At 40.9% G+C, this 23,473-nt stretch overlaps 1 protein-coding gene across 2 annotated transcripts in view; it reads right to left on the bottom strand.

Annotated features, from left to right (window-relative positions):
* The window catches only part of dna2 (DNA replication helicase/nuclease 2), a 100,238-nt gene that overhangs the window by 59,453 nt on the left and 17,312 nt on the right, over positions 1 to 23,473 (bottom strand). For both annotated transcript variants that reach the window (XM_059947274.1, XM_059947273.1), the window contains exons 2-4: positions 19,316 to 20,574; positions 4,978 to 5,151; positions 608 to 791 (exon numbers count right to left, since the gene is read on the bottom strand). In XM_059947274.1, coding sequence (XP_059803257.1) covers positions 608 to 791; positions 4,978 to 5,151; positions 19,316 to 20,490 — 1,533 coding nt within the window. In that variant the 5' untranslated portion in view covers positions 20,491 to 20,574. The remainder of the gene's footprint in view (positions 1 to 607; positions 792 to 4,977; positions 5,152 to 19,315; positions 20,575 to 23,473) is intronic.

Raw genomic sequence — 23,473 nt, 5'->3', positions numbered from 1 at the left:
AAATTCTCTTCAAAGCTAATGCCCTCTAATCCAGGCAAACTTCTCTGCATCCTTGCTTTAGTGTACAGCCAGAACTGCACACAATACTAACCACTGTTGTATACAACTGCAATATGACATCCCGACATTTATAGAGATTCTCAACCAATAAAAGCAAGCATGCTGTAGGTCTCCTTCATCACCCTATTCACATGTGCTGTCACTTTTAGAAAGCTAGTCAGAGAAGCTCCGCTCTACCACTACACTTCGTCTTCCACGATGAGGCCAATTTCGGATTCAATCTACCATCTTCCCATGGATCCCAAATGAATTGATCTCTAGGCCAGCCTATAATGTGATACCTTGTCAAATGTGTTAATAAAAGTCAGGTAGACTGCATTCACTGACCTACCTTCATTATCTTTGTCACTTACTCAAAAAACCTCAAAGTTATGAGACAGGAACTTCCATGCACAAAGACTTGCTGAATTTCCCAACAGGCAACAAAAAATTAGTAAACAGACAAAAGAAAACACCAGAATATATAGAACTAATATGACCTTCTGAGAGCAACTATTTGAGGCAGTTAGTCAAACCATACTCGCTCAGGACAAATTATAAACCTCACCTTAAATCGCTCAGTCAGTACAGCCCTGCGCATACACCGGATACCACTCACAACGCTAGTCCCAGAAATAAGATGGTCAGGATTCACGATCATGTACCCGACATCTCTTCCTATTATCCAGGTATCCAAGTGTTTCTCTCCTTCAAGATGAATTATGTCCCCAGCTTTGACTTCAGTGGTGTCCCTAAAATGAACATAGTTTCTCATAAACACCCCAAAATCTAACATTAATGTTACAAGTAATTCAATGGAAAACCAAAATACCCTGAATCTTAAATTGCAAGAAACATTCTGAGTTGGGGAGCCTTAAACCAATTCGGCAGGGAGATGGGAACCAGAGTGTCAAGGCTGAGAATAGGGCTGTTCATTTACAAACAGAGACTGTGTGTAATGAGACTGTAAAGAAGGCAAGGCAGACGACAGGGCAAAATGTAGTCAGTGGGATGAACTGATGTGTAAAAGGGGGATGGATACAGTACATAAGGTGTTACATTTGAAAGCACATAGTCTACAAAAAAAGGTACATGATCTTGTAGCACAGGTAGAGATTGACAGGTATGACATTGGCATCACTGAGTCATGGCTGAAAGAAGATTACAATTGACAGCTTAACATCAAAGGATACACACTGTATCAAGAGGACAGGCAGGCAGGCAGAGACGGTGGGATGGCACAGTCGGTAAAGAATGAAATTAAATCTTTAGAAAGATGCAGAATCCTTGTGGGTAGAGTTAAGAACCTGCAAGGGTAAAAAGACCCTGAGGTAAAGGACTCTGAACAGTAGCTAGGATGTGGGTTACAAATTACAATGGGAGATGGAAAGAGCAGGTTAAAAGAGCAATGTTACAATAGTCATAGAGGATTTCAATAGGCAGGTAGACTGGGAAAATCGGGATGATGATGGATCCCAAGGGAAAGCATTTGTAGAATGCCTACAAGATAGTTTTTTTTAGAGCAGCTTGCGGTTGAGTTCACTAGGGGAAAAGCAATTCTGGATTGGGTGTTGCATAATGAACTGGATTTGATTAAGGAGCTTAAGGTAAAGGAGCCCTTAGGCTGTAGTGATCATAAGAAGATAGAATTCACCCCTCAATTTGAGAGGGAGAAGCTAAAGTCAAATGTATCAGCATTACAGTGGAGTAAAGGGAATTACAGAGGCATGAGAGAGGAGCTGGCCGAAGTTGATCAGAAGGGGACACCAGCAGAAATGACAGCTAGTCTGGAGTTTCAGATAGTTCCTTCCCATAGAAGAAACATTCTAAAGGCATGATGATGCAACCATGGCTGACAAGGGAAGTCAAATCAACACAAAAGTTAAAAAAGAGGACATGTAATTGAGCAAAAGTTAGTGGGAAGTTAGAGGATTTGGAAACATTTAAAAGCCAACAGAGACAAATGAAAAAGTCAAAAGGAAGAAAAGGACAAAATACGAAGGTAAGCCAGCCAATAATACCAAAGAGAATACCAAAGGTTTTTTTTTGCTAGACATATAAAAAGAAAAGGAGAAGCAAGAGAAGATATTGGACAGCTAGAAAATGACACTGGGGAGGTAGTAATGGGGCCAAAGAAATGGTGGACAAACTGAATAAACATTTTGCATCAGTCTTCACTGTGAAAGACACCAGCAGTATGCCAGCAGCAGTCAAGAGAATCAGGGGGCAGAAGTGAGTGTAATTGCTACTACTAAGGAGAAGGTGCTTGGGAATCTGAAAAGTCTGATGGCAGATAGGTTACCAGGAGCAGATAGACTGAAGGTTCTGAAAGAGGTAGCTGGAGAGATTATGGAGGCATTATTAATGATCTTTCAAGAAGCAATAGATTCTGGCATGGTTGCATAGAACTGGAAAATGGCAAATGTCGCTCCACTCTTTAAGGAAGTGAGGCAGAAGTAAGGAAATTGTAAGCCAGTTAGCCTAACTTGCAGTATTGTGAGCAGTTTTGGGGTCCTTATTTAAGAAATTATGTGCTGACCTAGGAGGGGATTCAAAGGAGGATCACGAGAAGGATTCCGGGTATGAAAGGCTTATCGTAAGTTTCCTATGGTGGCAGAGTCTATGATCATAGGGGACAGCCACAGAATAGAGTGGTGATAATGAGGGATCTTACCAACTGAGGGTGGTAAATCTGAGGAACTTGATGCCAGAGGCAGCTGTAGAGACTAGGCCACTGGGTGTATTTAAGGTAGAGGTTGATAGGCTCTTGATTAGTCAGGGCATGAAAGGTTACAAGGAGGCAAGAGAAAAGAGGTTGCAAGGGAAATGGATCCGCCATGATGAAATAGAGGAGAAACTTGATGGGCCAAATGGCCTAATTCTGCTCTTACTGTATGTCTTATGGTCTAATTATGCATATCCAGAGAGGAACAGGAGTGAACTTTCAACATTCAAAGTACATTTATTATCAAAGTATATATACTACCTTGAGATTTGTCTCCTTATATGCAGCTACCAAAAAAAAATCCAATAGGACCATTAAAAAAGACAGTCAGACAGCTGATGTGTAAAAAAACAAGGCATCCAACAATAAAAGTAAGCAAGTAGCATTCAGAGCTACTGCACACATTAGCGAGTTCACAATCACAAAGCCAGTCATCATTACTGCTGGTCCAGGAACCCATTAGCAGCAGGTCACAGCCTCAGATGAGTAAACCTTGCCGAGCAGCGAGCTGAACACTGGCCCACGCCTCACCTCACTTTTCTCTCTCTTTGCAGATGATGCCTCACTTTTGGTGAGCCATGACTGTTCAAAAGAAAAGCAACATCCAGGTCTGTGGCACCCAGGCTCTGAGGCTCAGCAGGGAAAGTCTACAGCAACAGGAGTCTCAGTGGTTAAGCTAGGAGATTCTGTGGTCACAGAAAAGGATTCTATGATGGTATGTTGCCTCCCTGATATTTCTGAACATCCTCAAGCGGGAGAGTAAGGAGCCGAAAGTCATTATGCACTTTGGTAGAAATGACAGAAGTAGAAAAACTGTTGAGGTTCTGCAGAGTGAATGAAAGAATAAAACTCAGGACTTTAGTGGTGGTAATTTCTGGATTACCCCTGGAGCCACATATTAGTGAGGGAATAAACAGGAGGACATGGAGGCTGAACATGTGGCGGAACAGTTGATGCACAAGGCAGTGATTCAGAGTTTTGGACCACTGGGATCTCTTCTGGGACAGAGGTGACCCATATAAGAGGAATGGGCTGCACCTGAAGACCACTATCCTGGCAGGCAGATTTGCTAGAGCTGCTAGGAGGTTTAAATTAGATTCACGGGGGGTGGGAATGGTTGGATCCAAAGCAGCAGATGGGAGGCTGGAAATTCGTATAGAATTCAACAACAGTAAGTTCTGTTTTCAAGATGAGCAGCAGCATGGCAAGGAGCAAGTTTCTTGGATTAAATTCCATTTATTTCAGTACAAGAGCCCTGACCTGTCAGGTGGATGAACTTGGAACATGGATAGCTACATGGGACCGGGATATGACTACAGAGGAAATTTCCGAGGATGTTGTCAGAACTCAAGAGACTGGGTTATGGAGAGAGGCGGAGCAGGTTGGCACTTAACAAGACCTAAAGGACATAGTTTTAGAGTGAAAATTGAGAAACTTTATAAGAATCTGTGAGCAAGATCTTCACCCAATTGCCTGTATACAGAATTACCTGCCAGAGGAGGTGGTCAAAGCAGATTCATTAACAATTAATAGACAGCTTGACAGGTACATGGATAGCAAAGGTTTGGAGGAATATAGGCCAAACATGAGATGGAACCAGCTTAGATGGGAATCCTGGTTGGCGTGTACTAAAGATCCTGTTTCTATGCTGTATGATTCTAATGAGGCATCATGGTTGGCACAGACATCATGTGCCAAAGGGTCTGTTCCAATGGTACTTTGTTCAATGTTCTGCGTAAAACATGTATCAACAAACTGACCAAACAAAGTGCAAAGACTTCCATCACTGATAGCTTCCATTTTAGCATGCATTGTTATAGTGATGTGTTCAAATTTTTCCAGCCTTTGAGACTTTTGAGTAACAATATCCTGTAAACTGTAACTACTTGTCCAACTTTTGCCTCATTTATACTTCATCCATCAAGGTAACAGTACTATTAGTTTATTTTATATCCTAGAGAAATTAAAAACAAGTCTGTAAACATCGTCATGACAAGTTGTCCAGGATTCATTGATCCAAATGAATACTCTGGGCTCCTGATTACAACAGTCTGACATACATTACAAACTCCCATCAGAGCAAGAGAAACAAAAAGGAGCGAAGCACTAAGTGCAAGAACTGCTGTGGCAGGATTTTTGGAAACACTTTGACATTGGGCATAGATAGTATTATTAAACAGACAAGAGAAAGAAAGAGTTCTGCAAGTCCTTACCAATCATCCCTCAGAATACATCGCTCTGTGCTGTTGTTACTCAGAGTACCTGGCTGGTTCACCGTAATGGTCAAATGTTTTTCAGGATCTCCACAGGAACTAAGGACGTCATTTACTGTCACGACTTGGAACCGACCCTTGTGAAAGCTTACACCATCATCTGAACACTTCTTACTAATGGAGGAAAGAAAAAGACAATGTAGAACTTTAATCACATTGATTAAAAAAGACTCAAATCAATTCCAATCATAACAGCAGCAATAACAAAGAATAAAATGATCCAAGTTTCAGTCTCAGAGTATGCTGAACAGGATACTTCTCCAACTGCTGTGGGCTGAAGGCAGCAGCCTACGCCGTCGCCCTGATTTCCACTTCAGCGTCGCTCTACGCCGTCGCGAGCATGCATCGGTGTGCGCCAAAACGCTAGCTGGCAGTGGGGTTTCTATGCCACTGTGTTGAGTTTCTTCGTGAGAGACATAGACAAGGAAATGCATTTCAAACATTTTCGCATGTCGGCAGGTAGATTTGCCTATTTGGTTCATCTACTTCGCATCGGTGTACAAGACGTGGCGGAGAAGAAGCAACCGGAAATGCGTAGGAGGAAATGCAATGCTACCAAGTGGACCAATCACAGTTGCTGCAGTCTGCGTCGCCACAACCCATGAGTGAGTTTTTTGGAGAGATGCACATCAGCCTACAATAGACAGTAGGTGCAGGAGTAGGCCATTTGGCCCTTCTAGCCAGCACCGCCATTCACTGTGATCATGGCTGATCAGTACCCCGTTCCTGCCCTCTCCCCATATCCCTTGACCCCGCTATCTGTAATAGCTCTACCTAACTCTCTCTTGAATGCATCCAGCGACTTGGCCTCCACTGCCTTCTGGGCCAGAGCATTCCACATATCCACCACTCTCTGCGTGAAAAAGTTTTTCCGCATTTCAGTTCTAAATGGCCTACCCCTTATTTAATTATTTGATACCCTGTGGTGTAGGGTACGCGGTACCTAAGGCGTAGATGCAACGCACAAGTATAAATCAGCCTTTAGATGTTAAGCTTCCTGCTCTAAATCAGTATGCAGTGACTCCTGATCGAAAAAGTATACCTTTGGCCTGAGCTGCAACTTCCTGCCATTTTTCATGCGAAAAAAATCACTCTGACCACGTACCAGAGGCTCAATACACTCCAAAGCAGAGGGAGAAAATACAAATATGACAGTCAACTGAATGCAAAGCAACAAACACAAAAAGCTCTAGGAAATCAGCAGGTCAGGCAGCATACATGGATATTAATAAACAATCTTTGTTCAGGCCAAGACCCTTCTTCAGGACTGAAAGGAAGGAGGAAGATACTGGAATAGAAAAGTGGGGGGAGATGAAGGAGGATTGCTAGAAGGTGATAGGTGAAGTCAGATGGGTAGGAAAAGGGCTGGAGAAGAAGGAATCTAATAGGAGACGATAGTGGATCACAGGAGGAGGGGAGCCAGGGAGAGATGATAAGCAGTTGAGAAGTGATAAGAGACCAAAATAGGGAACAGAAGAAAAGGGAAGAGGGAAAGAAAGAACTTGAATGAGAAGAAGAAATTGATATTCATCCCATCTGATTGGAGGCTACCAAGATGGAATATAAGGTGTTGCTGCTCCACTCTGAGTGTAGCCTCATTGTGCCACAAGAGGAGGCCCATGGACCAACATGTCAGAACGGGAATGGGAATTGAATTAAAACGGTTGGCCATCAGGAAATTTCATTTTGGCAGATGGAAAAGAAGTGCTTGACGAAGTAGTCCTCCAATTTACAATGGTTCTCACTAATGTAGGGGATCAGGAGCACTAGGCAAAACAGACAACCCCAGCAGGTTTGCAGGTGAAGTAGCTCTCAACTAGAAGGATTGTTTGGGACCTTGGATGGAAGTGAGGGAGGTGGTGTAGCACTTCGGCTGCTTGCTGGAAGGGTAATTAGTGGGGAGGGATGAATGGACAAGGGAATCATGGAGGCAACGATCCCTGTGGAAAGAGGAAAGTGAGGGGAGGTAAAGGTATGTTCAGTAGTAGGATCCCTTTGGAGATAGCAGAAGTTGCAGAGGATGATGTGTTGGATGCAGAGACTCACAGGGTAGTAGGTAAGAACAAGAGGAACTCTATCACAGTTAAGAAGGCGGGAAGATGGGGTGAGTGCGGACGTTCAGGAACTGGAGGTGATACGGGTGAGGGCAGCATCAATAGTGGTGGACAGGAAACACTGTTCTTTAAAGAAGTCATCTCTAATGCGTTGGAAAGGAAAGCCTCTTCCTGGGAACGGATGTGGCAAAGATGAAGGAACTGAGAAAAGGGAATAGCGTTTTTACAGGAGACAGGGTGGGAGGAAGTATAGTCAAGATAACCATGGGAATCAGTAGGTTTATTAAAAGTGTCCATCAAAAGTTTGTCTCCGGAAACAGAAACAGAGACAGATCAAGAAAAGGGAGGGAGGCATCAGAAGTGAACCAACAGAATTTAAGGGCAGGGTGGAAGATGGAGGCAAAGTTGATAAAATTGACAAGCTCAGTATGGGTGCATGAAGCAGCACAAATCCAGTCGTCAATATAGCGCAGGAAGAGTTAGGGAGCATTGACCAGGGAAGGCTTGAAACATGGACAGTTCTACATAGCCAACAAAAAGATAGGCATAGTTGGAGCCCATGACTACCCTTCGAGTCTGGAGAAAGTGGGAGGAGCTTAAGGAAAAACTGTCATAGGTGAGGACTAGCTCTGCCAAACAGAATAAGATGGTGACGGAGGGGAACTGACTGGCTCTATTGAGAAAGAAGCAGAGAGCTTTAAGGCTTTCTTGATGGGGGATAGGAGCGTATAAGGACTGTACATCCATGGTGAACGTGAGGCAGCAGGGCCATGGAATTGAAAGTTAGTGAGATCGAGACCATGAGAAGCATCACAGATTTAGTTGGGAAGGGACTGAACCAAGGAGGATAGAATGGACTCAAGGTACGAGGACACAAGTTCAGTGGGGCAGGAGCAGACAAAGACGAGCTTGAGACATCTTCAAATAGTAAGAACACTTCTATCCTGTTGATTTGTGCTTTCACCTATTTATCAGTGACAGAATACTTTTTTCAACATCTTATAGTGATTTATATAATAAAAATGTTTCAGCATGCTTTGCTTTAGCTCTTGCCAGACAGCAAATGGTGCACAAAATGCTTCTATACCAGGCATGGGCAAACTACGGCCCGGGGGCCATATGCGGCCCGTTAAGCTTTTTAATCCAGCCCGCAGAACTTGACGAAATTATATTAATAAACCTTGTTAACATTTTTTCCCCGCAATTCTGGCGTTTTCCCAATAGATGACGCAATCTATATACATTTGTGGCGACCCATTTCCTGGCACATCCGAACCGGCTCACAATTAGCCAGCGTGCCGGCTAAGGGAGATAGCCTGCGGGGATTTGCGAGAACAGAGCTTTGGAGCCTCTGCGCCACGGGGGGCAGGTTGAGGGAGGCTTAAAAGTGAGGCTGGGGATTTCGAATAAAGTTTTTTTCTTCGACTGCAGTTACCGACTCCATGTCATAATTTTAGCGCTGGATGTAGCACACCGCTACACATTGACCTTTGTTGTGGTGCAGCGTATTACTCCACATTGGCACTTTACTCTTTGTTCGGCTCGACCTATTTGTGTGAACAGGCGTTCAGCGTCATGAACATCAACAAAGCCAGCCACAGATCCAAGTTAACTGACCAACACCTCAGATCCATCCTGAGAATCGCCACAACAAAACTAAATCCAGACTTTGATGCGCTGGCTAAAAAGGGAGACCAACAACACTGTTCCCACTGAAATTAAAAATAAGTTTCTTCCTTGTGTTATGTAAAAAATGCACTTGAAAATATTTTTTTCAATAAGCCTTACATGTTCCATGTCATTTCTGTTAAGTGATGGACATGAGTAGTGCGCAGGTGCACATACATTCTCAAAATAAAAAATGCGCTCCAGATCAAATAACGCGCTCCGCATACTGGCGCGCTGTCACTGTTCTCTCCTTGTGCTCGTCGTTGTTGAGTTTTGGCACAGGGGACAATTGAATAAGAAGGAGCAGGACAAGTAGACCTGCATCTCCTACCGTTTTTGAAATAAAGACAGGCAGGAGGAGAGTGATGATGATAATATCTTGAAGGATAACAGAATTTTCAGTGCTTTAAAATAATAACTGTTACTATTAAAAAAGCTGTATTTTATTCATTTAATTTTCAGTGTTTTAAAAGTCATTTCAATAAATAGCTAAATACCATGGGACTTCAAAGACAGATATTTTGTTGTAATGCATTTGTTCATTTTCAATTGAAATTAAAGCACATGTTTTCTACATATCCCATGATATTTTATTTTCTCTTATGAGGTGTATTACCAAAACACTCCGTCCATCTGCTCCTGGTCCGGCCCCCCTGTCAAATTTTAGAACCCTTTGTGGCCCACAAGTCAAGAAGTTTGCCCACCCCTGTTCTATACAAAAGTCAGCTCCATGTTAGAACTGGTTACCAAGAGAACAGCAATAAAGCATGTGTACTGCATTATTCCTCAGCAAATACTAAAGACATTGTCAGGTCTGAATTACAAGGCAGTTATTTATACCAAATCAACTATGTTAACGTGCAAAATCTGCAGTTAAGGGCTACATGAAATTTGCTTTTCCAGTTGCCTGCTAAGCTTCCAGAAATATCCACATTCTTCTGAACATCAATGCCTATCAATCATGAAATGACTGAAAATAAGCCAAGTTTTTGTTTGCTTTATCAGAGTGTATTCTCTTCAAATGTTCAAGAAGCCTTCAAATGTGGTCAAGACCATCCGAAAGGGCAGATTCTGAATTTTACCTCAATGTGAATCATGCTCTAACTCTCAGGAATTGTGTCACTGCGTGATTAGTGTGGAAATTGTACTAGCAAACGCAGTGTCAGGTGAACATTTGAAGAGAATACACTCTGATAAGCAAACAAGAATCTGGCTTACTTTCAGTTGCTGTTTCCTCTCCGTGCCTTGTGGCACATCGGACAGAAACCTTGCCATTTCTTTAGTATTTGTCTGTTTCTTTTACAAGGATGAGTTGCTAGCTCGACGCTCAACCCAGCACGAATGGAAAGCATGCAAGGAGCCAGATTTGAACCTGGGAGCACTCACCTCGAAGTCCGATACTGATGCCACTACACCACCAACCGTCTTTATTTTCAGTCACTTTGTAAAAACTTTCAGGAATGAAAAACACTTCAAAACATGTTTGCCAGCACTTGACAACAGTGATGGTCTGTGTGCTCCATTTTATTGCTCATGGCTAAATCTAGAAAGCTCCATACAATTGGAGAGGAACTGATATGCCACCTGCACCTCTCAAAAAGGAAACAGCCTGAGACACTTTTATGCACTTCTTGAAACTGATAAACTTATTTGAAAACTGCAATGCTTCATCCAGTAATCAACTCAACAATATTAGGCATGGTATTGCTTATTTGTCAGAATTATTTGCACATTTTAATGAAATCAATCTTCAATTGTCAAATCATCAAATTATCGAAGCCAAATCACTCATCTCTACATTTATGTCCAAGTTAACTTTTTTTTTTAAGTACAACATTGGCTGTTGCGACCTTCTCCCATTTCCAAGCCTCTCTATGTTGAAAGAGAAAGGAACACCAGATGATGATCTTCAGGTATGCAGTGCCCACCTGGGTGAGTTGCATAAGAACATGTCAAGAGAGAATTCTGGATATTCTCTCAAATTCCAGGTTGGGTAATAAATTCATTCTTGAACAGTTGTAATAAGGAATTAACAGAAGGGATAGAGGAAGGACTGATCTTACTACAAAATGACTTTGATCTGAAGTCAAGGTTTTAAAAAAAACATTATCAAGACGTTCGGTTGCAGAAAGGAATCTCTGAATGCTATCCTGCCCCTGCACTGTGGAAAACGCCTTTCCAACATCATATTTAGCAGAGCACAGTTTCAGTGCAGTTTCTCAACTTCTTTCAAAGCAATGAAACATATTACAAGTTACTGAATTTGGGAATCTGAGACTCCTGTTTGACATTCAGCTTGATGTTGAGAAACTGGTATCACTGCTCCAAGCCCATTATTACCATTGGAAGGTGAAAAAGCAGAGAAGTGGTGAATAGTTGGACTACTGATATGCTCTAAAATCATTTTTACTGTAATTACTTTTTTTTTTGCCTTTACATATATTTGAATAACTTCTGCAATCATTTGTCACTGCTTTGACAAGCAACTTTGATTCTGGAAGCCAAGGGGCCAGTTACCCATAAAAGAATTGGGATGTAATGCTCCATACAATGTGGAGATGTCAGAAGCCACAGAAGATGCAAACTGGAGCAAAGAAAACACAACCTATTGGAGGAACTCAGCAGGTCTAAGAAAAGTTGAGGGAGAAAAGGAATTGTCAACATTTTTCGTCAAGACAACGAATCAGGTAAAATAATCATCTTAATAGCATTAATCCGACCTATCAGTGATAAAGACAGTGGTGACTATTTAGTAAACAAACATTTAATCTGATCAATTAAGGGTAAAAAATTAACCTTAAATAAATCCTTATGCTTTTTTGTAATTTTAATCCCTAAGTATGTAAAATAATCATTAACTAATTTAAAAGGAAAATTTCCGTAAATTGGAACCTGTCTATTTAGGGGGAACAATTCACTCTTATTAAGATTCAATTTATAATGGGAAAAATTACCAAACTGAGCCAACAATGATATAACTGCAGGAATGGATTTCTCAGGATCAGAAATATATAATAACAAGTCGTCTGCATTTAATGATAACTTATGTATATCCATCCCACGAGTAATGCCAAAAGTGTTAGGTGATTCTCTAATAGCAATTGTCAAAGGTTCCAGGGCAATATCGAATAATAATAGACTAAGAGGACAAACTTGCCTGGTACCCCGGAATAAGCGAAAAAAGGGAGATCTTTGATTGTTAGTAAAACGAGGCTACTGGAGTATGATATATCAGTTTAATCCAAGATATAAATGTCAGACTAAAGTTAAACTTCTCAAGCACAGTAACTAAATATGGCCATTCAACTCTATCAAATGCTTTCTCAGCATCTAATGAAATGGCACATTCTGGGGTGCTACGTGAAGGAGTATAAACAATGTTCAATAATCTCCTAATATTAAAAAAATAACGATTTTTAATAAATCCAGTTTGATCTTCTGAGATAATTTGAGGTTAATACCTTCTCCAGTTTGGTCACCAGTAACTTGGAAAAGATCTTGGCATCTACATTCAACAGGGATATCGGTCTATAGGATGCACAGTCAGTAGGGTCTTTATCTTTTTTCAATATTAAAGAAATGGAAGCTCTATAAAAAGATCGTGGTAGTTTACCTAATCTAATTGCTTCTTCAAAAACCCTGCATAACCAAGGAGAAAGAGTAGAAGAAAAAAAACTTGAAGAATTCCACTGTATACCCATCTGGACCTGGTGCTTTTCTGGAATTCATTGAGGAAATAACACCTTTAACTTCTGCATCCGTAATAGGAGTTTCTAATATTAAGCGTTCTTCAGATAATTTTGGAAAATTCAATTTCCCTAAAAAATCATGCATGGTATTAAGATCATGAGGAAATTCAGAATGATACAGAGAAGTATAAAAATCTTGAAAAAATTTGTTTATCTCATCATGATTAACTGTCAATTCACCATTCTGTTTACGGATCTTAATAATTTGACGATTAACCGAAGCATCCTTCAATTGGTTAGCTAACAATTGCCCAATTTATCATTATGTATATAAAATTCACTTCTGGTTTTCATTAATTGATTTTCGAACAAAGATTTAAGTAATAAACTGTGTTCCATTTGAAGCTCAACTCTCATCCTATTACTGCAATCTTTGGTCTACCAATGATGGAAGTCAATTCATTTATCTCCTTCTGCTTGTCGGATGATTGCATTTCTTACATTAATGGCTAAGAGATCTATTTTGTTGAATTGGAAAGAGATTAATCCCCCTACCACATTTCATTGGTTTTCTCAATGTTTAAATCTCAATCAATGTTTAAAATGGAAAAAATTAGAAGTGTCATATATGACTCTTCTATTAAATTTGAAAAGACTTGTCAATATTTTCACATGACGTAATTTGACCCTGTTCCAATCCTATTTTTTTCTGTTTCTGATTATTTATATGTAGAGAGGACTGGAGCTGATGACACAGATGAGTATTTGTCTTTTCTTAGGTACTATAAGCAGCCCATGTTTTTTTTTTCTTTTTCTTTTTTCAGTTAGTGGTTAGCTTGTTAGATCATTTCTTGTTTTCTGGGGTACTTTTTTTTCTTCTTTTTCTGTTTTTTTTCCATATTGATACACCTAGTTTGTTTTTTTTTTGTCCTGTTCATATTATATTCGTATAACATATGATTTGGAGAGGCTTAACTATAGTGTACTTATTGTTTATGTATCCTCTTATCTTCAGTTTTTAATAAACATAGACATAGAAAATAGGTGCAGGAGTAGGCCATTCGCCCCTTCGAGCTTGCACCGCCATTCAGTATGATCATGGCTGATCATCCAACTCAGAACCCTGTACCTGCTTTCTCTCCACAAGGGTCATATCTAACTTCCTCTTAAATATAGCCAATGAACCGGCCTCAACTGTTTCCTGTGGCAGAGAATTCCACAGATTCACCACTCTCTATGTGAAGAAGTTTTTCCTCATCTCGGTCCTAAAAGACTTCCCCTTTATCCTTAAATTGTGACCCCTCGTTCTGGACTTCCCCAACATCGGAAACAATCTTCCTGCATCTAGCCTGTCCAATCCCTTTAGAATTTTATACTTTTCAATAAGATCCCCTCTCAATCTTCTAAATTCCAGTCAGTATAAGCCAAGTCGATCCAGTCTTTCTTCATATGAAAGTCCTGCCATCCCAGGAATCAATCTGGTGAACCTTCTTTGTACTCCCTCTATGGCAAGAATGTCTTTCCTCAGATTAGGGGACCAAAACTGCACACAATACTCTAGGTGCGGTCTTACCAATGCCTTGTACAACTGCAGTAGAACCTCCCTGCTCCTGTACTCAAATCCTTTTGCTATGAATGCCAACATACCATTTGCCTTTTTCACCGCCTGCTGTACCTGCATGCCCACCTTCAATGACTGGTGTACAATGACACCCAGGTCTCACTGCCCCTCCCCTTTTCCTAATCAGCCACCATTCAGATAACAATCTGGTTTCCTGTTCTTGCAACCAAAGTGGATAACCTCACATTTATCCACATTAAATAGCATCTGCCATGAAGTTGCCCACTCACCTAACCTATCCAATTCACCCTGCATCCTCTTAGCATCCTCCTCACAGCTTGCACCGCTGCCCAGCTTCGTCCACAAACTTGGAGATGCAGCATTTAATTCCCTCGTCTAAATCATTAATATATATTGTAAACAACTGGGGTCCCAGCACTGAGCCTTGCGGTACCCCACTAGTCACTGCCTGCCATTCTGAAAAGGTCCCGTTTACTCCCACTTTTTGCTTCCTGTCTGCCAACCAATTCTCTATCCACATCAATACCATACCCCCAATACCGTGTACTTTAAGTTTGCACACTAATCTCCTGTGTGGGACCTTGTCAAAAGCCTTTTGAAAATCTAAATATACCACATCCACTGGCTCTCCCCTATCCACTCTACTAGTTACATCTTCAAAAAATTCTATAAGACTCGTCAGACATGATTTTCCTTTCACAAATCCATGCTGACTTTGTCCAATGATTTCACCTCTTTCCAAATGTGCTGTTATCACATCTTTGATAACCAACCATCATTAGGTAACCTGACTGGTTGCATCACATCTTGGTATGGAAACCACACTGCTCTTGAAAGAAAAAAAAGTCAACAAAAAGTAGTGAATACAGCTCAGTCCATCAGAAGGAAAGCCCTCACTATCGTTGAATACATCGACAAGGAGCATCCATCATCAAGGACCTCCACCATACGGCCATGGTCTCTTCTCACTGCTGTAATCAGGAAGGAAGTATGTGAGCCTTAGGTCCCACACCACCTGTTTGTTTGTTTGAAATGTATGTATTGTTTTTGTCAGTCTTTGTTAATATATAATTTTTAATTGATTCTACTGTATTTTGTTCTACTATGAATGCCTGCAAGAAAGGGAATCTCAGGGTAGTACAGTGTCATATGCATACTTTGATAACAAATTTACTTTGCATTTCATCAGGACAGAGCACATTGGTTAGAAGGAGATGAATGGAAGTTAATAAATTCTAAAATAAATCAAACTGTATCAGACTGTCTAAGACTGAAAACCCTAGAATTCGCCTATTTTGAAGTGATCAGATGCGTTTTTCACATGTCTTAAATGGAAGAAATAAAAAAGTAAAATGCACCAGGATGTGATGTATCTCTAGACAAGCTGCTTGCAAATGAAGAACTGGCAAACATCATGTAATTCCACATGGCAAGGGTCTCTTACACAGTCTACCTTGCCAAATCTGAACAAAATCTTTGACTCTTAAAGATAAACAAAGTTAACATTTAGTTGTGGGGATTGTGTGAAGGCACTCCATGATGACTGTGCAGCCTCAGCCCATTTTCACCAATGAGCCTAATGATGTTGAAGTTTCAGAAAATTTAAGTAAAAACATAAGTAAAGACATTCAAGCTATCAGTACAGATTCCATACCGGAGAATTATGTAACTATACAAAAACTATATCAAAATATGCATTTATGCTTGGGCCAGTGATGGGTTTTCATTTGGGTAGCATGTACAGAACCTGATTCTGCGGGAGACCTGATAAAAGTTTATACATTTAGGAGAGACATAGACAAGGTTTTAGTATTTAGTACTCTCAGATAATTGCTGTCTGTAAAATTCATACTGACTCTCAAGCTCAATGCCTCAACTAATAAAGGAATGCAGGTAATAAAGGTTTACTGAGCAGCCACTTTCAGGGAGCTATGGACTTGAACCAAGAATTCTCTATGCATTGACAGGGAGCCATGGACTTGAACCAAGAATTCTCTATGCATTGACAGGGAGCTATGGACTTGAACCAAGAATTCTCTATGCATTGACAGGGAGCTATGGACTTGGACACCAAGAATTCTCTATGCATTGACAGGGAGCTATGGACTTGGACACCAAGAATTCTCTATGCATTGACAGGGAGCTATGGACTTGGACACCAAGATTTATCTATGTATTTACATTTACAGTGTGCTGTTCCTCTACTTTTGATCACCCAAAGTGTAGCACCTCACATGTGGCCTGATTAAATCCCAGCTGCCATTTCTAAGCCCATATCTGCAACTAACCAATATCCTGGTGTATCCTTTAATCAATCTTCCACACTGTCCACAACATCATTGGCCTTTATATTGTCTGTGAACAAACAGTATAGGTCATATTACAGATCCCTGTAGAACAGCACCAGTTAAGGATCTCCAGTCATACTAACAGCCATTGACCATTACCCTCAGCATTAGACAACACTGAATTCAAATGTCCTAGTCACCGTTGATCCCATGCATGTCATCCTCTAGCTGAGCTTGGCATGAGGAAGTTTGTCAAATGCATTGCTAAAATCCACATAGACAACATCAACCAGCTCTACTCAATTGTTAGTAAAATGTTACTTGCCCCACAAAAGTCCTGCTGACTGTTATGTACAGGTAATCCCCGAGTTACAAACATTCAACTTACGGACAACTTGTACTTACAAACCGAGGAAGGAGAACGCCATCTGCCATTTTAAGTCATTGCCATTGACACTGTGTTGAGTGTTTATCTTTGTATTTGGCTTAAATTTTTCTTAGTAAGATTCACCCTGACCCGCGCTGCCCCCCCCCCCACCCGTTCCAGTTGGCTGGTGGCACAATGAGATCAGTGCTGGGATCAAGAACAGAGGTTCCCGAGTTCGATTTAGTGACAGTCCACTCCCATGCTGAGTTGATGTCGATCCAGTGACTCCCGTATCATGTCGAGCTCACAACTCAATCTTGTAAAAACAAAACACACTGCCACCTCCAGTTTAAATTCCCATGCAAAATATTGTGGAGGATCAAATACCCAAACCCAGCATAGCCCCCCACTTGTCCCATTTAACCTGTCTCAGTGCGGTGGTCCTTAGGACCCGGCGGACCTCAGGAGCCGGTGCAGCTCAGGACCCGCCGCCCACAGTGTTTCTGTTCCATTGACGAGAAGCGATTGCAATTGAAAATAAAATGGAAATAATAAAGCATTTGGAAAGAGGTGAAACGCGACCAGTCATTGGAAAAGCGTTAGGCTGCAGTCGGTCAATGATTGGAACAATTTTAAAGGATAACGGATAAACTGAGATGATGAGAGCATGTGAAAGGTCTGCCCCGATTACTAAGCAACGCAGTGGTTTAATTATTGGAATACATATGTTTCTCAAGTGTTTTATTTGCATAGAAAGGTAAAATATATACTATATACTAAGACAAATGTTTGACTAACTCACGTTAAATACCGGATGTACTTGTTCCAACACGTACAAATCTGACTTAAAGACGGACTTAGGAACAGAACTCGTACGTAACCCGGGGACTGCCTGTACCTAATGTTTTACCAAATTATTATAAATACCCTCCCTATTAATCCTTTCCCATAGTGCTGCTAGAAAATTTGTGAACCCTGTAGAATTTTCTCTATTTTTCCATAAACATTACTTAAAATGTGTTCAGATCTTCATATAAATCCTAAAAATAGATAGAGAATCCTAAGCAACACAAAAACATTATACTTGCTGATTTATTTATTGAGAAAAAAGATCCAATATTACATGTATTTGTTGGGAAACGTATGTGAACCTCTGGAGTAATGCCTTCTACAAAAGCCATTTGGAATAAGGTGTTCCAATCAATGAGATGAGATTGGAGGTGTGGGTTGTAGAGGTGCCCTGCTCTATTAAAAAAGACACAAAGTCAGGTTACTGACAGAGTCTGCTCCTCTCAAGAAAGATCTGTTTATGCGCACCACAACTCGATCACAATAACTTTCAGAGGACCTTAGAAAAATTGTAGAAACACATGAAGCTGGAAAAAGCTACAAAAGCATTTCTGAAGACCTGAGTGTTCATCAGATCACAGTGAGAGATATTGTCTATCAACGGAGGAAACTCGGTACTGTTGCTACTCTCCCAAAGAGTGGGCATCCTGCAAAGATCACACCAACAGCACCACAAGAGATGAAAAAGAACCCAAGGGTAACAGCAAAAAAAACCTACTGTAATCTCAAGAACTTGCTAAAGTCTCTGTTCGTGTGTCCACTATAAGAAAAGCACTGAACAAGAATGGTGTTCATGGAAGGACACCACTGAGGAAACCACAGCTCTCCAAAAAAACATTGCTGCATGTCTCAAATTTGTAAAAGACCACCTGGATGTTCTACAATGCTTCTGGGACAATGTTCGGTGGACAGATTAGACAAAAGTCGAACTTTTTGGCAGTAATGCACATTGCTATGTTTGGAGGAAAAAGGGCACTGCACACCAACACCAAAACCTCATCCCAACTGTGAAACTTGGTGGAAGGAACATCATGGTTTGGGACTGCTATGCCAAATTGTATCAAGACATTTGACAAGAGAATGTCAGGGTAGCAGTCCGTCACCTGAAGCTTAATAGAAGTTGGATAATGCAACAAGACAATGATCCGGAAGACAAGAGTAAATTAACAACAGAATGATTTAAAAAGAAGAAAATTCATGTTTTGGAATAGCTGAGTCAAAGTCCTGACTTTAAACCTATAGAAATGTTGTGGAAGGATCTGAAGCAAGCAGACAATGCAAGGAAGCCCATCAACATCTCAGAGTTGAAGCAGTTTTGTGAGGAGGAATTGCTTAAAATTCCTCCAAGCCAATGTGCAGGACTTATCAACAGTTACTAAAAACATCTGGTTGAAGTTATTGCAGTACAAGGGGGTCACACCAGTTACTGAAAGCAAAGATTCACATACTTTTTCCAACAAATACATGTAATATTGGTTCATTTTTCTCAATAAATGAACAAATATAATTTTTTGTGTTATTTATTTAATTGGGTTCTCTTTATCTTGTTTTAGGACTTACATGAAGATCTGGTCATATTTATGGAGAAACAGAAAATTCTACAGGGTTCACAATCTTTCTAGGGAACATAATATATTCCTTAATGGTGATATGAGAATCAGCAATTTATAGTTTCCAGGAATATCCTTATAGTATCCTTATCTCCCTGCTTGAACATCCTGACTCCATTCTTGAAATTACACAAATAACTGTATACTGCAAAATCAAGAACTAATTTGTACCTTGGGCAGCTCATCTTTGCTGCTCTGTCGAAACTTTGTAGCTTGATCCCCATCTGTGTTTCTTGTGAGTTGTCTGATAATGTAACTTCTGCAAGCTGGGTTTTGTTTGATATATTGGCATGTAGTTCATGCTGATACGTCTCTGTCTCCAAAACTGTGACAGCCTTTCCTTTGTTGCCTGTATAATCAGTCAGTGTCTCTTCACAGTTTTTATGTTTTGAATTTATGCAGTGAGGTATAGTATCCCCTTTGCACAGTTCCCATTGATGTTCTGCAGGTGTGTCAGGAGTTTTTAGGAGATCCAGCTTTGAGGGTGTTTGCAGTGTCTGTAGCCGAACTTTATTCAATGGCACTGTGGACTGAATCCATTCACTCTCCTTTTTACTGCAGCCATCATATTGTGTTTTAGTTACTCGAGTCAATGCAGAGTCACAACTTTTATTCTGTATATTTGTATATTGTTTTGTATCTAATCTCTGGAAAGGATCCCTTAGTAGATCTATAAGTGTGGGCAATTGTAGGTTCCCCATCTTGGTCTTTCTAGTCAAACAAAACTTTGCATCTTTCTGTACAGTAGCTGGAGATGGGAACACCTTCAAAGTACTATTTACACACTGTCTTGTCTTCATACTTTGCAGCTTCCCATTCTCAACTCTTTTCACAGGGCTGCATAACTGAGACCCAGAAGCAGTCTCCTTAATAGCCATTAGACACTCTTCTAGAAGACTATCGGAGGAAGCCTCTGTGTCTTGGGATGCGGGATCACCTTTCCCTTTAACCAGGGTTCCTTTCCACTTCTTTGACCTCAGTGCCCCATCCGGACTAGTAAATCTTTTCCCAGGCAGCTTAACAGAACGAAGCGTCTCACAATCTTTCAATAGACTTTGCCTCTTTTTGTTCTCAATAAACCTGTATTGTGGAACCAGTTTCTCATTTTCTATATCTGGATGGCACAAAAACTGCTGAGATTCAGCTATTATATTTTCCTTTGATTGGTTAAAACTATAACGGCGGACTGGTATCATATTCTCCTTCAATTGTGTTTCAGGAACAGTAAAAATTTCTACATTATTCACTGGACATTCAGGGACCACTTCACTGACATCAGGAGTTTCTGGAATACTTGATTTCACAAAATTCTCTTTATTGCTGCTTTCCAATTGACTTAAATTCATGGGGAAAGTTTTTATCCTTTTTGTTTGACCAATTCCATGTCCAAATGCAATTTCCTCAAAGTGTTTCTTTTCCACCAATGATGACTGTATCAAGGAAGGAAATAAAAACATATTAATATGTCAGATAGGTTTACTGCTGCTCTTAAGAGAAAATGATGTTTCATAAACCAACTACAGTCTCCCCCCACCCCCCCCCCCCAGATTACTAATACCCGACATGGACATCGCTTGCATATGAAAGAGCGCTTGGAAGACTGATAAGATGGATGGGAATGGATTTGCTGACAGCTGTGGAGTGGCAGGAATCTTTTACTAGTTGAGAACAGGGCACCTCCATGTGACTTCTCTCCCAGATGACAGCAGAGCTGGGAGCACTGAGCAGATGCATTTGTTCACTAACTGAACCAGCAAGGCCAGTTGGGGGACACCCTCTCCCTTATTAGGGAGAGCAAGAACCTGTGGTTTGTCGAATGCCAGATGAAATGCAATTGTCTTTGGGGTAACTGTGTCTTAGCTATTGCCTAGTTCATGCTTGTGCTCAGTAGCAGATGTGTTTTTTTTTGCTGGGGGAGGAGAGGTATCATTACCTTGCTGACGCTGACACTCAGGAGGGGGGAGCTGGGGGCAGAGTCTGGGGTTCTCACGTTTCACTGTCGTTCATTCTTTGGGAAACTTCTCTGTTTTCACGGATGTTTGCGAAAAAAAGCATTTCAGGATGTATATTGTGTACATTTCTCTGGCATTAAATTGGACCTTTGAACTTCTCATGCCTGCTCATTCTCCCATCACATCTATTTCTGTGACTCTGTCCCACACAATTGTTCTTGTTTCATGCCGAACAAAATAGCTCAGATTACAAATGGATCTCCAAAGAGTACTCTGCTATAACTCTGGTAACCTATTCTATGAAGAGAGGAAAGAGCAATGGTCACCAAACTTTGTAGATTGAATGGTCTGGTAGAAGGACAGTGCAGGGGAAGGGAATCAACAGAGAAGGCAGGATGTATGAGGGTCAAAACAAGGCATTTTGGGGCAGTATATGGTTTTGAAGTACAGTGGATTCTGGTTAACCTTAACTGGGACACATGTGGACCAGTACCTTTTGGCCCAATTAAATGGCTATCCATTTAACTGAAGCTTCAAGGAAATGATTAAAAACACATAAAAAGAACAAACTACTGTTTAACTGAGTAGCAAATTATGTATTTAAATGAAATATGGAACAAATTAGAATACTAACTGAAGTATTCTAAAACTGTAGTTCCTAACAGTTAACAGCAAAGGAATTTGTCCAGTGTACACTATCATGTCCTTTTGATTGACTGTAAATGAACAAAATCAGCACGATCACCTAGTGCTGATAATACTGCCTTCATACAATGCCTTTGATGTCTGCATCCTTCAAATCTTCGTTTTCATTATAACATTCAATGATACCTTCAAATTCTTTGTAGTTCCTAACTTGTTGAATTAGTGAAATAATCATTTGTAGTGGGCATCACAGAAGTGTAGTGGTTAGCACAATGCCATTACCACTTGGGGCAACAGAGTCCAGAATTTAACTCCAAAGTCATCCGTAAGAAGTTTGTAAGTCCTCGCTGTCAAATGCATGGGTTTTCTCTGGGTGCTGTGGTTTCATCCCACAATCCAGACACATGCCAGTTAGTAGGTTAATTGATCATTGTAAATCGTCTTGTAATTAGGCTAGAGGTTGGGGGGGGGGGGGGGGGCGGGGGAGGCAGTCCTGTGCAGCACAGCTCAAATGGGTGGAAGGGCCTATTCCATGCTATGCCTCAATAAATAAATAAAATAATTTCATTTTCACTCCCAACTGTTCCTGGCATCTCCAAGCCTGAATGCTTGAAACTTCAAAGAGCAAAACCGTTCTGAATTGTCTTATTATTTACTTAATGCCAACAATCAGTGACAAAATTCACTGATTTTGAACACACACACTGCTGACACTATTTAAAAACTTTCACTCTAAGCACTGTGTACTGCAACTGCATGCAAGTGATGCTAGCTGGAAACTTCAGCAGGTCTCCTGTACCAATTATGCAGCATAGTGCCCCAAATAAACAAAGGGAATCCTGGCCATTTTCTCAATTAGTTTTTGTTCTTTAAGAGATGTCTCAAACAAGCGGCTGCCCCAGTTAACCGGAATCCATTGTATATGGTGGTCTGGCAGTGGAGGCACAATACAATGTGATGGGGAAATCAGTCCATGGAGATTCAGAAGTAAAGCACATGAATGACATGATAATTGCTGAGATGATACTGGGGCAGACTGCTGCAAAAGGACACTCTCTGGGGTCCAATGGGATGTTGTGTCTGGAATGAGCTGCTGGATACATCTGGGTTTGGAGACAATAGACACTAGCAGATCCTCAGTAGTCCCGTTCTGCTTGGTCTGTCTCCACATGGAGATGCCACAGACAGAACTCAGAGAATGAGACTCCCGTGGCCATCTTATTGTCTTGGCTGAACTCATGGAAGGAAAGCCATGCAATTTGGCTGAGAGGGTGTTACATTTGAGGAAAAGAGACTGCCCCTTGTCTGAGAGTCCAGGGTTGAGGGAATTTATGGAATTCAATGAGGGAAGCATAAAATGACCCATAGAAAGGGACAGATTGTTAACTTTCCCTGGACTAGAGAAATACATGATATGCAGTCTGAGGAAGACAGCCAAATCAAGGAACTAGGTTGGTGGCCATTTTGGTTCCAGTATCCACATCAGAATTTGGCAATCAATGTTCAGGAGTCTCTGAGTGCTAATGAGAGGAGAGAGAGACAGAGACAGCTCTGGCATCAAAGCAATAGTGTTGTGGGGGGGGGGGGGGAGATGGTTGGTGCACACAATATTTATGAAAGAGTAGTATTTGGGTTGCAACATCCAAGGACAGCAATGACATTTCCTGCGAGCAGCTTTGGAGGTGCCATGATAAATAAAGATGGCTGCACATTTTAGTTTATTTCCTGCGAC

This window comes from Hypanus sabinus, chromosome 22 (assembly GCF_030144855.1).
Source record: "Hypanus sabinus isolate sHypSab1 chromosome 22, sHypSab1.hap1, whole genome shotgun sequence".
NCBI lineage: Eukaryota > Metazoa > Chordata > Chondrichthyes > Myliobatiformes > Dasyatidae > Hypanus > Hypanus sabinus.
This window is presented reverse-complemented; position numbering and strand designations above follow the sequence as displayed.